The 16,212-nt window shown below is 39.0% G+C and overlaps 1 protein-coding gene and 2 long non-coding RNA genes across 3 annotated transcripts; 2 read left to right on the top strand and 1 right to left on the bottom strand.

Moving 5' to 3' along the window:
- Positions 1-3,098: 3,098 nt before the first annotated feature.
- LOC142384599 (uncharacterized) lies at positions 3,099-5,091 on the top strand. The gene is made up of 3 exons (XR_012770085.1): positions 3,099-3,375; positions 4,261-4,323; positions 4,455-5,091. It is a non-coding gene; the product is annotated as an uncharacterized LOC142384599 (long non-coding RNA).
- Positions 5,092-5,370: 279 nt separating this feature from the next.
- Positions 5,371-7,411, bottom strand: LOC142384598 (uncharacterized). The gene is made up of 3 exons (XR_012770084.1): positions 7,091-7,411; positions 6,143-6,205; positions 5,371-6,011 (listed from the first exon to the last, which is right to left on the bottom strand). It is a non-coding gene; the product is annotated as an uncharacterized LOC142384598 (long non-coding RNA).
- Positions 7,412-8,471: 1,060 nt separating this feature from the next.
- gpr37a (G protein-coupled receptor 37a) lies at positions 8,472-15,895 on the top strand. Its single transcript, XM_075470888.1, has 2 exons — positions 8,472-9,776; positions 14,268-15,895. Exons 1-2 carry the CDS (start codon positions 8,850-8,852, stop codon positions 15,099-15,101), a joined length of 1,761 nt encoding a protein of 586 aa, XP_075327003.1. The 5' UTR covers positions 8,472-8,849; the 3' UTR covers positions 15,102-15,895.
- Positions 15,896-16,212: the final 317 nt, after the last annotated feature.

Genomic DNA, 16,212 nt, shown 5'->3' with positions numbered 1-16,212 from the left:
GACTTTGGATTTCACAGTGCCTTATACACCCCACTTCAAACAGTCCACCTATTCCTTTAAAATCATTAGATAAACATGTGAACTCTGTTGAAGGATGACACGAGTGATTCTTATAAACTCAACAGCAATTATTTACCATAATATTTTAATTTGAAATAAACATTTTAACACTGAAATGTGATTCTGCTTTTGTGTTCAACAGATCTGTGCAGAGTTCTACCGTGTCACCACCAAGGAGCTATTGGGGACCTTCAGGTCAGCCTCAGATGAGTACTCTACTCACCTGCTGAAATTATACCGTGCCAAAACGGGTGCCATTGGTCAAGAAATGGAAAAACTCCTTGACAGGCTTGATCACCAGGTAGACTGATCACTTGAGATCAATTTAAATGTTTATTATTAGAATTTACATATCTGTGGCTCAGTTTTTACTCTAAGGAGGCAACACCATTTATGTAATAATACAGTGTTGGTCACTTTTCTGACAAGAAGTTTATTTATTTTTTGGCGGGGGGGTTTCAGACATATGACATTGGACTACACAGAAGGAACACATCCCTGCAAGGTCACCGCTATTTCTTCGCGAGGATTCAGAGAAGCTCTTCAGGACACGCTTGGTGATTACAGTGGGAGGCTCAACATTTTTAGATTTATGGGAAGGAATTGGGTCCTAATTTTCCATTTTCAGGTATCTCTAAATTTGGCACCCCCCTCATGTTTTTATCAGGAAACTGATCCAGATGACAGTTTGACAAGAGGACTCAAGATTGGTATCCTCACTGTCCTTGAAGATGATGGTGCCCCCACCTTGCTGTCCAGAGTCCAGAATATTGCTGTTGTGTTGGAAGAGGACATTGTCCTCACAGATCTCCCAGACCTCCCCACTGCATTTGCCTTGCTGTTTGGCTTGCTCTATGCATTGAACATCAATTTCCCCAAAGAAAACAGGTACACCTTTGAAGTGATCGAGACCATCTTTATGAAACTTTCCACCAACTGCACACAGCGTGTCAGGAACCTCAAAACCAAGCTTTTACTGTAAGTCAGCTAAAGCCTGATTTTAAAAAAAAGACCGTGCTATTTCTTAAAGCGATATTCAACATTTTTTTTCTTGTAATTAGCCTCTCAATCGAGATCCAGACCAGAGGATAAATATAATCGTCTAGACTGTGTGCATTAAAGAGAAACAAACTTACGGTAGTAAACAGGATTCACTCTTCTTGGTCATCATCAGATAAACTTTCCAACGGTGTTAACGGTCCTGTTTGCTTGAAGAAAACAACAAAATAAAATATCTTTCCTTCTCCACGTACATAGACATTTTATTTTGTTGACCTAATTCTTCCTGTTCTTGTGCTGTTGCTGCGCTTTACTTCCTGTAAGTATTTGATTAAAAAATAACATCACTCGCTAATTTGACTAAAAATTACATAACCGGGTAAATAAACCAATCACAACCGGCAAACAGGACTGTGTTCACCATTAGAAAGTTTATCTCATGACTAAGCAGAGTGAATCTCGTTGATTACTGTTCATTGGAGAGGAGCTAATTAAACAAAAAAATTCTATCTTCTTGTCTGGATCAGGGTTGAGAGGCTAATAACCAAAAGGAAAAAATTGGTAGGAGCATTGCTTTATGTTGCTTTTGGCTACATGCAGATATGCATGGCAAACTTTTTTGTTTTGTTTTTATGGGTGTTCTATTCAGTTGGATAATTCTGCCCAATTTACAATGTTGAATTGTATGCCTTTAACTGGCATTGTTTTTTTTTATGATATTAACTGTTGTGTTGTGAACCGCACAGGTGCTTTTACAGGTTTTACGTATTTGTGTTTGACACACCAACTTCAGATATGTCAGCAATGTTGTTATAATTGTAATGCACTGCACAATGACTTGTTTACGACATGGAAAAAATGTTTTGAATGTATTTGACCATAGGTCAATAACACTTGGAAGTTATTGTTATGGAGCTACTTGCTCTGCACTAGGGTTTGCTGCATTAAGACCGCGATTCCCTGCTGCTGAAGTAGCTGTGGTACATGTTGCTTGTTCTACTGCTGTCTGGCATTCAGAAATGTTAAATGGAACAGTTTCCAATTATTACTTTTAATAAAGTATGAAGTAAACTTTAAACTTGTCACACCCATGGACTCACGTTTTTAGTTTCATGTTTTAGGTTATGCTTTTGTTTTCAGCCCATGTTTAGTTTTTTGTCATGCCTTAGTTTCCCTGCACTGTGTTTATTAGTTCACTCACTTCACCTGTGTTTTTTCCTCAGCTGTACTCACTCCCCAATCACTCCCAGCCCTCTATTTAGTTTCCTGCCTCCCCTGTCAGTTTGCCGGATCTTTGTTTCATGTCAAGTTGGTAAACCCATACTATCATGTTCCACGTCGTTTTCAAGCTAAGTATTTATCCATGCCGTGTTAAGTTCCTTGTTTTGTTTTATTCACAGCTACGTTTTATTTTATGTTGATACTTTGTTTTTGTTTAATAAACTAAACCCTTGTTTTTTTTTTGGAAAGTCCGCATCCCTGTCCTCCCTTCTATGGAAGCAAATCGTAATCAAAATTCAAATTCAAATGCAATATCAGAAATGCTTTTTCATTTTAAGAATGTGGCTGCATTATTTGACTCATAAATAAAATGACTAATCAATCATCCTATTTGCATTTCAATTTTCTTCTTCAAGACTGCTCATTCTTTCACTTAATTCAAATGAAAAGGACAAAGACATTTGAAATTTAATTTTCAAAATATGCCTCAGCAAATAGATACCAAAATTCAATTTGAAATGTAAAAGTTGAAAATTCAAATGCATTATCAGAAATGCTTTTTCATTTTAAGAATGTGGCTGCATTATTTGACTCATAAATAAAATTACTAATCAATCATCCTATTGCATTTCAATTTTATTCTTCAAGACTGCACATTCTATGCCATAATCAAAAAGAAAACAAAGCGGACATTGCTTTTTCGTTTTCGTGGTCTGCATGCAAAATACTGCCCACAATTCGATGATGAAAAAGCAATCTGAGCGGCGCAGGAGAGTGACGTCACGCCTGCTGACCGTGCTACCCATCATGTAGGCTACGGTAGGGGGCGGTGTGCATATTTGCTGTACAGTTTAGCTGCCCAGGTGGAGTCAAACAATATATACGATTCTGATGCCCGTGACCGGGTTGAACGGGTCACAGAGAGCTTGGCTGCATACTCTGCCGTCACAGATTCAGAGGTTAGTGCAGCAAGGGCTAGCGCGTCGCGGCTACGACCGGCCATGACTTTCTGGTCGCGGCCATTACTGAGGGAGCAGCCATTAATGAGGCTTAGACAGACGTTGCGAACAGGAGTCGGGGGATTACCTTTCACAGGTAGGATTCAACATTATTATTGGTTGTATTTTGTCAATAGAATATTATTGTACTGTATTTGTGTCTGCCGGCGAAATCGTAGCCAGCAAACGTTAAACTAGGATATGTTTATAGCCGGTGTTATGCCGAGAAGTGCACCCCCTGCTGGTCGTACTTTAAGGAGAGTCTGTGATGGAATGATATGATATAACTACATCATAATTTGTTTACCTGATTGAATTAACGGATGCAAATCTCAATAAGTCCAAATTTGTATATAAAATTAAAATAACCAAATTTCATAGTTTCAGGTTCATTTTTATATCATTTCATCTGGGCTATAATGAGTTGAGATTGTTAATAGAAAATGTATCCAACCGTCTTTCGTGTTGACTACAAAAGTATTAGTCACGGCCCTTACTTTTGAATATATGTCCAATAATATAAAAATAGTTAGGAATAGGAATACTCTAAACTCTACAATTGTCGGATTATCATAATTGTACACGTATTATTAATTTACATGAAGAGATGTGAAAAAAAGATGCACGAATGAAACACCATTGTCAGCTCAATATTATTTTTTTTGGATAAATGTAATAATCCACACCTGAAACGGTTTACGCGCGCTCCGTGAATGGGAATGCACTTCTCGGCAGAACACCTCTGTTCACACGGCTATTAGGCCAACGGAAACTTCATAAATCATATATTCCATAACACAGGCTTAGATTACAACTAACACAAGAATACTACTTTTGAAATAATGCAAATATTACTGTTATAACATTGACCATCAGATTTTACTCAGGTTTATTAATGACGTTTATTATGCCTGTATTATTCACATGTAATTCTTTCATCCTAACAAAAGTATTTACCTCATGTCTCATACCCACCCCTCAGATTGTCCGACTGAGAGTTGGTGTTATTCCCTCCATCTTGGGCTTACAGGTTCACCTAATAAGAGTAGGTGTATCATCATAAGGCTATTAGCATTCATAAATTGAAATATTATCAATAACAGGGCGGGGTGAAATACTTATCCCTGTGTGCGTGTGTATTTTTATATATTTTAATATTATGCTTCTTCATTTTAGCCAGAAAAGGGCAGGACTACATGTTCTTCCAGAAAAGCTGAAGAGAGCCTGTCTGTGAGCACTCAGGATGACCCAGAAGCTTCAACCTCAAACTCACTAACTCAGCCTAATGATTTGAGTATTTCTTTTTTAAACATCATATCAAAATTACCGTTCTAAATATGTTAAATAGCTACTTCTCAATATTTATACTGGTGGATGTTGTGGACAATGCTTTGTACTACATCGCAGGGTTTGTAGTCCTCCAGATTCTGCAAAAGCTGTCCTGTGGTGTGTGCCATGCAAGCTTGGTCAGAGATGCTGTACCTTCATCATTTCATGATAGCTACCACTTTCTAGCCCTGAAAAACAACGGTGTACTAGTGATTCCATCATGTGGCACAGTGAAGGTGCTGAGAGCTGCAGAGTGGGTGATTCGCCAAGCTTCAGCAAAGCTGTAAAGACGGCGACAGTCACGTACATCATCCGGGAGGAGAACGGAGGATGTTTTTCAGCTTGGGGAACACATTGAGGAGACAAAGTTTGGCATCAACAACCATTATTCCAACTTGTTGTCATTGTTTGTGTCTGTGTTTCTGAAAATAAGGCTCCACCACATTGGCAAACTGACCTCTCTTGACCTGCATAAAAGGGAGCATGAGACAGAAGCTCTGCAAAACACTCCTCTTTCAGGGCTATTAGCTCATTTTGTTTTGCTTTAGGTTGATACCATTCAAAATATTAAAACTTCTGTATATACAACTACTTTCTTGTACAGTGTTTTTTATATTCTTTATATTTTATTATAGTATTTCTATTTTTCTAGACTAACTCAGAGAGATCCCTGAACAAGGAATGCATGTGTCTTGACTGCGGTTCATGCACAATTGGCAATTTAAAAAACATTGCACCTTGAACCTTGATGCTATGGTCATGGTCATAACAAAGTTATGCTGTGAAGCCAAAAAAGCAAAAATCAAAGATATTTTCTTACATTGTTTTGGCCTTGTGAAATACTTTATTACAGATTTGATAAAGATGTTACATAAAAATCATAACAGCTGTATAGTGTCTTTATTCCTCTTCAATGATACAAAGCTTGTAGTACATGATTGGAAAATTCGTTAGGTCAACAGCTTGAATGATCTTCAAGCAGTGTGTATACATACGTACTCATTCATTCGTAGGGCACCATAGGCAATCGTCAAATAAATACACATACAAAACAAACATCCTCTACCTTACACTAGAAATATATATATACACATACATATGTATATAACAAAGCTGGATTCTCATTCCATCCGTTCCAAAGTACAAAATTACGACAAGGCTCGAGCTGCCAAAACAGCGGCAGCTGACAACGGGCATCGGTGTCTTATAAATATAGCCTACTGACCAGTCTATCACACACTGTCATTCTGCTGTTAATGTACGGTACCTGTAGGTGGTGTTCTGGCCCTAGTGTGTGTGTCCCCCCCACCAGAAAATGTGCGAGCCCTTGCTGTCATCCTGAGTGGTCACAGACAGGCTCTCTTCAGCTTTTCTGGAAGAACATGTAGTCCTGCCCTTTTCTGGCTAAAATGAAGAAGCATAATATTAAAATATATAAAAATACACACACACACAGGGATAAGTATTTCACCCCGCCCTGTTATTGATAATATTTCAATTTATGAATGCTAATAGCCTTATGATGATACACCTACTCTTATTAGGTGAACCTGTAAGCCCAAGATGGAGGGAATAACACCAACTCTCAGTCGGACAATCTGAGGGGTGGGTATGAGACATGAGGTAAATACTTTTGTTAGGATGAAAGAATTACATGTGAATAATACAGGCATAATAAACGTCATTAATAAACCTGAGTAAAATCTGATGGTCAATGTTATAACAGTAATATTTGCAATATTTCAAAAGTAGTATTCTTGTGTTAGTTGTAATCTAAGCCTGTGTTATGGAATATATGATTTATGAAGTCTCCGTTGGCCTAATAGCCGTGTGAACAGAGGTGTTCTGCCAAGAAGTGCATTCCCATTCACGGAGCGCGCGTAAACCGTTTCAGGTGTGGATTAATACATTTATCCAAAAAAAATAATATTGAGCTGACAATGGTGTTTCATTCGTGCATCTTTTTTTCACATCTCTTCATGTAAATTAATAATACGTGTACAATTATGATAATCCGACAATTGTAGAGTTTAGAGTATTCCTATTCCTAACTATTTTTATATTATTGGACATATATTCAAAAGTAAGGGCCGTGACTAATACTTTTGTAGTCAACACGAAAGACGGTTGGATACATTTTCTATTAACAATCTCAACTCATTATAGCCCAGATGAAATGATATAAAAATGAACCTGAAACTATGAAATTTGGTTATTTTAATTTTATATACAAATTTGGACTTATTGAGATTTGCATCCGTTAATTCAATCAGGTAAACAAATTATGATGTAGTTATATCATATCATTCCATCACAGACTCTCCTTAAAGTACGACCAGCAGGGGGTGCACTTCTCGGCATAACACCGGCTATAAACATATCCTAGTTTAACGTTTGCTGGCTACGATTTCGCCGGCAGACACAAATACAGTACAATAATATTCTATTGACAAAATACAACCAATAATAATGTTGAATCCTACCTGTGAAAGGTAATCCCCCGACTCCTGTTCGCAACGTCTGTCTAAGCCTCATTAATGGCTGCTCCCTCAGTAATGGCCGCGACCAGAAAGTCATGGCCGGTCGTAGCCGCGACGCGCTAGCCCTTGCTGCACTAACCTCTGAATCTGTGACGGCAGAGTATGCAGCCAAGCTCTCTATGACCCGTTCAACCCGGTCACGGGCATCAGAATCGGATATATTGTTTGACTCCACCTGGGCAGCTAAACTGTACAGCAAATATGCACACCGCCCCCTACCGTAGCCTACATGATGGGTAGCACGGTCAGCAGGCGTGACGTCACTCTCCTGCGCCGCTCAGATTGCTTTTTCATTATCGAATTGTGGGCAGTATTTTGCATGCAGACAACGAAAACGAAAAAGCAATGTCCGCTTTGTTTTCTTTTTGATTATGGCATAGAATGTGCAGTCTTGAAGAAGAAAATTGAAATGCAATAGGATGATTGATTAGTAATTTTATTTATGAGTCAAATAATGCAGCCACATTCTTAAAATGAAAAAGCATTTCTGATAATGCATTTGAATTTTCAACTTTTACATTTCAAATTGAATTTTGGTATCTATTTGCTGAGGCATATTTTGAAAATTAAATTTCAAATGTCTTTATCCTTTTCATTTGAATTAAGTGAAAGAATGAGCAGTCTTGAAGAAGAAAATTGAAATGCAAATAGGATGATTGATTAGTAATTTTATTTATGAGTCAAATAATGCAGCCACATTCTTAAAATGAAAAAGCATTTCTGATAATGCATTTGAATTTGAATTTTGATTACGATTTGCTTCCTTACCCTTCCTCACCAGTTAATATAATACATCCATGGGCGGGGTGCATCCTGGGCACTCGCACTCACCTGTCACCTTCCCTTTTATTCTAAAAAAATAAATAAAAATATTCCACGGGTTGTTATATTGAACTTTAAATTTATATAATATACATATTACATAAACTATAGACAAACCCACAACTTGGAGACTTCTGTGAAAACTTTCAAACTTAATAGAGCTTTAATAAACATCAATGTAAATCGTACGAAATGGTACGTACAACATTAAAGCTGATTTTCTATTCAGTTTTTGTACAAAGTATCGTAAGATTTTACATGGGGAAAAGTTCGTTATGAATGTGAAGATTTTCACAAACATGTTCAAAATATAAAATATGGTATTTTTTGTAAATCACTTTGGTGTAGTGCAGATGACAAAGTTTGTAAAGGATTATTATTTTTATTTTTTGTATTATTTTTTGGCAGATGACTCCCCTCTCCTCCTCCTCTCTCCCGCCCCTCTCTAGTCCCTCTCCTCCCCCTTAGACTGACCATGTTACTCTCGTCCGGCAGCGTTTCGTCGCACTCTGCAGAAGTCTCCGAGTGCTCGTGAGTGGTTCCACGTACAAAAACTTGACAAGACGAAGGCATAGTTGGAGACTCCATCTACTACTGCGCTGGGGTCGACCGGTCAGTTTAAAGTTTTCAATACAGTTTGAAGACATTTATTTTGTTTGTTTACTTCGTTGTTGATGTCTCCGGACTGGATACACTCCAGGACGTACCCGAAGCTGGCCAGTGTTCCGCTTTTACGCGACCAAAAACTTGAAAATGAGAGACAAGTGAAATTGCTGCGGTAGTTTAAAGTTAAGTTTAACAAATTTTGTCCATCTTAGAAAGTAAATATGGATCGATCATTTTGGATAACACTGTTTCACTTGGTGATTTAGACATAACCATGATGCTGCCTCCGCGCCTGAGGCTACTGTATGTGTGGCTGTGCAGCGAGGTCGCCGTAAGTCAGCTCTATAAAACAAAGACGACTTTGAATCCTCATTATGAATCCGCCACCGCTGACAAGAATGCACATACCCGTCGATGGCGCACAGTCAACTGGGACTTCAATGGGGGAATGTTCGGTGCGAATGCGCAAGCCTCTTGGCTTCATACTCTGAACACGAAATCATCTGAGCTGTTGGCACCACTAAAGCCCGAACGGTTTGTGCGTAAAAGCAGCGCGCAAGATGGAACTGCACTCATCCAGTCTGTATCCAGAGAGGACGCTTTACGCACGAAAGAAAACAAGGCTGATGAGCCATCGAAACGTCAATGTAGTCCTGGAGATGTGCTTAAACTAACCCTACATGGACCGACCTGCATGCCCAGAACGAGCAAACACAAACGGCGCCACACGCGATGTCCAAAATCCGGCAGGGCGAAACGGAGCGAGCCATTGCAGGGCGCGTCGGTGACTCTGACTCCGCAGAAACAAAACGCCGGACCACCAATTGTATTCAACACTAGCAACTATGAGGACGAGTACAATCTGCCAGACTTTCCCGACACCACGCCATTCGTACCCGTTAACACGCGGACGAGAGGCAAACACATGAAGAATCCATTTTACCCGGTCACCGCGGAGTTGTACGCGATCATGATATTTGCCACAGTGATCTTCAGTGTGGGGATCATCGGGAACGTGTCGGTCATGTGCATCGTGTGTCACAACTATTACATGAGGAGCATCTCCAACTCGCTGCTGGCAAACCTTGCACTGTGGGATTTTGTCATCATCTTTTTCTGCCTGCCGCTCGTGGTGTTTCACGAGCTCACCAAGAACTGGCTGCTGGGCGAGTTCTCGTGCAGGATCATCTCCTACCTGGAGGTGAGAGGGGTGGGTCTGGTCTAGCTCCTGAAGTTGATGCTGCTGAATGTCAGAGTTAGTTTTTATTACACAAATAAAAGCAGATGTTAGAAAGGTTTTGATAAATACCAAATGATTGGTGGTTATGTTCAAATAGCAAGTACTTACAAAAACGAGACTACAATTAGATTAGATGTTGTACTGCTTTAGCATGACTGTTCAATATTTTAAAGAAAGGGTTCACTTTTTCCAGCCCCATTTATCAGTAGCCAGTTGCACATTAGAGCATGTTTTTTCTTTTTGATGTGATCATTTATGATATTCATATGGGATATTAAAGGACCCATAAGCTGCCATTTAGACAGAAAATAGCCCTGCATTAAGAGACTGCACCTGGTGTGTGATACAATATAAGAATCTGGAAGTAGTGTTGGTGGGATAGATTATTGAATCCAAAGTTGATCACACACACACATAGACACACAAATATTCAGTTTATCTGAATAGAAATTTTTTTATTCCAATAAACTAATGTTTTATTTGTTTGTTTTAACTACCTCTTTTGGTTCTGAATGCAACCGAAAGCCTCCAGCACAGTAGCAACAGCTGTGGTGTAACCTGGACTCAACACAAAACAAAGATATTTGTGTTAATGCCGACAAGAGACAATTGAACCGTTTTAAGTCAGTTACTTTCAGAGTTATGTATTTCAGTGACATTTTTGGTTACAGCATTCAACCAACAGGGTGTGCTTTAGCACCCAGTTATTAAGGAAAATATAGTTACGCTATATGTAGTGTATGTTCCAATGGAATTATGTTTTCTTTATCTTAACCAAGCCTGTAATGCCTAACCTTAACAACATAGGTTTTAATGCTTACACCAAACAAAAATACATACTGACTGGCAGTGATGTTCTATTTAGATAGCAGGGCCTTCTCCTCACAGCCTTGCCATGCACAACATTCTTGTTTAGTATTCAGATAGTAGATTTGTGAACATCAACATTAGCCTGTATTAGGGATGTCCCGATCAGGATTTTTTGCCCCCGTCCGAGTCATTTGATTTTGAGTATCTGCCGATACCGAGTCCCGATCCGATACTTCTACATTAAAAAAAATGAAGAACGGCGAAGAGACAGATCCAGGACATCCCTGATTTTTTATTTTATTCACTTATTTTATCATTTAACACTTATAAACAAGAATACTTTTGTGAGGTAGCTTGAACAAAAAAAGTAATCAAGTAATAAACAAATTCTTCACATTGTAGTTTAGTGCAACAATGTCTAATATATAAATGAGCAGCAGCTCAACTTGAAATACCTGGCAGGCATGTAAACAAATAAGCAAATAAAAGTGCCACAGTGTTATAAAGTAAGGCCAGTAATGTGCTTTTCGGAACTGCACTCCTAATTCTTACTCTCCTCTTCTGGCCTCAGAGAAGGAAATACGTTTTTCTCGATGAAAAACAAACATCTCTACCTTGTCAGGTTTGAGCCTGTTCCTGTTCTCATCAAGGATGTCCTTGCCACCTCTTAAAATCCGAAGTTTGCATATCTCACAGTTTGCAATTGCAACGTTTTTGTCATCCACTTTAAAATAACTCCACACCGCAAGACATTCGCGCCCCCACTTTTAAGCTGCTGCCGCATTCTGTTTCGCTTTACGGCACACAGCAAAGTGACGTCATGCCGCATGCGTTGTTTCTGTGTGTAGTTGAGACCATAGACATAAATTCCAGGAGTTATGATTATTATAGTTGGGGATATACACCTTCCTTAGTCGAAATAAATGTAATGTGGGGCCATTGGAGACCCATGCAATGCTGATACGTCAGCTCCAATAGGCAGCGTCAGTCTATGAGACGTCTACTATATTATGTCTATGATTGAGTCGGTCTGACTCTGTACCACCACATAAACACCACGTAAATACTAAGCTGTTATTTTTTCCCATTTGTTTTGAAATATTATAGTTCTGATAAATAAAAAAAAAGAGAATAAATGTACGTATGTAGATAGGCTATATATCCAATCCCTGATCGGGATGTAACGTCCGATTCCGATCGAGTCTGAAACAACATGATCGCCCTGATTTCCAATCACGTGATCGGATAGGGACATCCCTAGCCCGTATCAGTGAGGCCTTTTGCTGTAACATTGCAGGCTACAACCTTACATGTCTTGCTCCTGAAGTAGTCTTTGTTGGTTGGTCGTTCTCAGGAGGGAAGAAATGGTCTTGAATTTCCTCCACTTGAGTCCACACTCTTAAGATATGGTTTAGAAGTCTTATCATGAGTGGTGCGCATAAGCAACTTTTTTTCAAGGGTCCATGAGGCATTGTAAAGTTCAGACTTTTAAGTGTTCCCTGCTCTTTAAGTAAAAACTCAGACCTGATTGAAAACACTGCTTGAAAACAACAGACTAATCACTTTGCCATTCCCAAATATGTGGTATTGGATGACCAAGTATGATACTATTGTCCTCTTTGTTAAATTGGGCTGTCCTCGCCCACTTTGAAGACATTTGTGAAAATCTAAGTCAACACACTGAACCCCATGTTGTCTCTAATGTGCAATCGGTGTGTGAATGTGTGTGATACAGGGGGGGAAAACGCATTGTGTAGCCTGTAATCCTGTATAGATTAAGGCTACGGCTACACGGAAACGAAACAAGTTTTTTTTAAAAACGGGTACGAAAAATATTGCGACCACACAGGAAAGCTGGAAACGATGAAAACGATGCAGTACACACGCCAAACCTCTATGTGCGCTGTAAGCCACCCCCACCGGTTACACCAGAACAATAGAAGAAGCAATGCGCATGCGTGTACGCCCCTACTTCTACCAGCGCGAAGCTCACGTTGTTCCTTCAACAACGCCGCTGTAGTTAGCAGTGTCTGCAGCAGTGCTACTATCAATGTCGTGGGGTCCATGATGATCGCTGTCTGTCCTTGTTGTGTTGTCTTCTTCTTCCGGATTTTGAATGGAAGCCGCTTTTTGTTCTGGTCACTGACGTATGTGTATACGTCACTGGCGTTGGCCATGTGGCTGTGACGCAGATGTAAACGAATCCGTTTTGGCTGTAACAATGGAAACGAAACGACGCCGTTCTCAGATCTTCCCACTCTGGAACCTGTTCTCCAAAACTATCGTTTTGGGGTAGTGGGAACGCCGGCTCCGTGTGGCCGCGACAGCCAAACGATAAGCAAAAGTATTGGTTACAGTGAAAAACGTTTCCGTGTAGCCGTAGTCTTAGAAGCATTGTGTGAGTGTGTATGAATGCCACATTCATACACAGTTGAATGAAAGCACTTTGATTGGTCAACTGGACTTGAAAAGCCATATGTGAATACAGACCGTTTACTTTTTATTTATATAGACATACAGAACATTCTAGTACTATGCATGTTATGAATATGACCATGAGGGCAGGGCACATTAGAACAGAATTAGATGGACAGTGGCTTTAAATCAGGCATAATGTCATAGAATTAAGTGAGTGGTCGTTAAACAGATTAGTGTCACACCAGACTGAAAAACCTGCAAAATGTGTTACAGTCTGCTCTCCAATCAGACTGGGGTGAGATTGCTAAAGACTCTCTCAAACTGAGATTAGACAGTGACCACTTTCTGATCAATGGACAGAAAGGACAAAGAGCTCTGATTTGAGGAGATTAGATCTCAATATATATTTTGTTGAATTAAACGTATGCTTTCAATTAGGATATCCATATTTGAACTTATAAGGATATTATGTTATGTAATATATATTATATGTATATTATATCATATTATGTCCCTTTGAGAAGCTGTAACAATTTCTTGTGCTAATGATTTGCCTGTTTGATGATTTGGTCAAAATATAAGGGATAGTACAGCACCTACTTTTTCATCCATTAATTTACAGCTCTGTTCAAGCGCATGAGTTTAGGTGTGGTGTGACCCATTCAACTGCATCCCTCTCTTCTTCAGGGTCTGTCTCTTTTTATATCTGTGCTACTTGATAACCTTTGAAGCCAGTAAGAGCAAGCATATAATAAAGTGCCTGAGAGCTCAGACCACACAGGTTTTTATTTTTATTTTAGAATTTATTTTTGTACTCGAGCAGAGAAAAAAAATCTTTTTTTCATTATATATTCCATGATATACTGTCACTTTGAGGAAAATAAATTTTTTGTTTTAGACCTGTATACTAAATATAACCTCTTAATGCTCTGTAATCACATTTACCATGTAGTGGAATTGGATGACCCAAACACACAACCACGCACACACACACACACAGGGGCATAAGCATAGTGATGTCAGCATTGGCTTCATTAAATCCAAGAAACAAAAGCTTAACAAAACCTATATATATAAAAAAAAAAAAATTAAATATGAAGAAGTCTGTGTGTTCCTCAGTCAAGATGGTGTATTTTCTTGTAATTTCTGGATTATTTATTGATATTACTGAAACAACATTTCAATGCTAAATTCCTCTTTTCTTTTTTTCTTTTTTTTTTACAGGTAGCATCCCTTGGGGTTACAACCTTTACATTGTGTGCTTTGTGCATCGATCGTTTCCGTGCAGCCACTAATGTGAAGTTGTACTATGAAATGATTGAGAACTGTACATCTACCACAGCCAAGCTCACTGTCATCTGGGTGGGTGCTTTACTGCTGGCCTTGCCTGAGCTGCTGATCAGACAGCTGGTAACTGAAGACGGTGACCCGCCTGATGTGACCCCCTGTGAGCGTTGTGTGGTTCGGATCTCCACTGAACTACCGGACACGCTGTACGTTCTGGGACTAACCTATGATGGTGCACGCCTCTGGTGGTACTTTGGCTGCTATTTCTGTCTGCCAACCCTGTTCACCATCTGCAGCTCATTGGTCACAGCTCGCAAAATCCGTCATGCCAAACGGGCCTCTGTACGTGGGAACAAGAAGCAGATCCAGCTGGAAAGCCAGATGAACTGTGCCGTGGTAGCATTAGCCATCCTCTACGGCTTCTGCATCATACCTGAGAACATATGCAACATTGTCAGCATGTACATGGCAGCCAGCGTTCCCAGGAGGACACTGGACATCCTGTATCTGGTCAGTCAGATGCTGCTCTTCTGCAAGTCTGCTTTGACACCTATTCTGCTGTTCTGCCTCTGCCAGCCGTTTACCAGAGCCTTCTTGGATTGCTGCTGCTGCTGCTGCGAAGAGTGTGGCCCACCCCGCTTACCAACCGCCACCAACAATATTGACGAGTGCACCACCACTGAGCTGGCCACTGAGCTGTCAGCATTCAGTACCATCCACAGGGAACCATCCACCTCTGTCTCATATTCGGCTGTGGGAACACACTGTTAAGGTTAAAGTAATGACATTGAGTAGGCAGGCAGACTCAAATTAAGCGTCTGTCTATTCATTGTTTACATAATTTTTATATGTGAAAGAACACAGTTTATTCTTGGTTATTGACAGTTATTGTATTTTTAGTTTGTTTATATTGTTTTAGTTCATTAATCAGTATTTTGTATTGAACCTGAATGTCAGCTTTTACCAGTGTATTTTTCAGAAACTAAGATCAGAGATTAGAAATAATAATTTCTGTTGTTGTTTGTTCACATAATGTGATTATTAGATTTAGTTTTATAGATTGTAATAAGAGTCCAGTTAGTGTTGAAATAAACAATGGACAACCACTACAACATTTGAACTGCAAAATTGTAACTTTTTTAATATATTTTGTATTACATACACCTTTTTTCCTCTCTTTCAAGCTACCAAGGGTATCACAATTTTACGAACACAAAGATGAAGCGTTACGTCTGGGCTATGTTGAGATAAATCACATAAAAAGAAAATATATCAGTGTACAATAATATATTGAGAATGACTGTTGTGTTTGCTGATGTCCTTGTGAAAAACATCTAGCTGTGTATTTGTTTTTTCACTCTTTTATTTTGACAGCAGAAGTCTATTTTTGCCACAAAAAAGTTTTACTCTTAAAACATAGAAAATATTTATTTTCAAACATTGGTTTGCATTTAAATAGTTAATTTATTTTTCACACAAGGACTATAGAAAATATATTCCATTTGAAAAAATTTGGGAACTAGAAGGCACGTTGTCTGATAGAACTGATATGGATGGTAGGAATTTTGATAAAGAAATAAACAGCAAATCATTAAAACAATGGTAATACTTCTTTATTATTATGATTTAAACCATATTACCCAGGGTACAAACTGTTGATATCGATCTCCATATTTCAAGCAAGAAAAGATCATATTTGAAAAAAGAAATAAAGTCGTTACTGGTGGCAAAATTACCATTTCCATCCACTGGAGAAATGGAAGTCCACTGTTTAAATTAGGTTATACTAATGGAGTCTCTAAAGCACTCAGAAATATTTTCATTGGGAAATTTCATTCCTACATTTTAACAAGAGACCTTAAACCATAGCAAAGCTGAATAC

Source organism: Odontesthes bonariensis, chromosome 7, assembly GCF_027942865.1.
Source record: "Odontesthes bonariensis isolate fOdoBon6 chromosome 7, fOdoBon6.hap1, whole genome shotgun sequence".
NCBI lineage: Eukaryota > Metazoa > Chordata > Actinopteri > Atheriniformes > Atherinopsidae > Odontesthes > Odontesthes bonariensis.
Note: the sequence above shows the minus strand (reverse complement) of the source record. Positions and strands in the feature narration are given on the sequence as shown.

Coding starts and splice junctions, on each gene's coding strand:
- gpr37a (XM_075470888.1), top strand. CDS start 8,850: ATGATGCTGCCTCCGCGCCTGAGGCTACTGTATGTGTGGCTGTGCAGC. Junction 9,777..14,267: donor GGATCATCTCCTACCTGGAG/GTGAGAGGGGTG, acceptor TTTTTTTTACAG/GTAGCATCCCTTGGGGTTAC.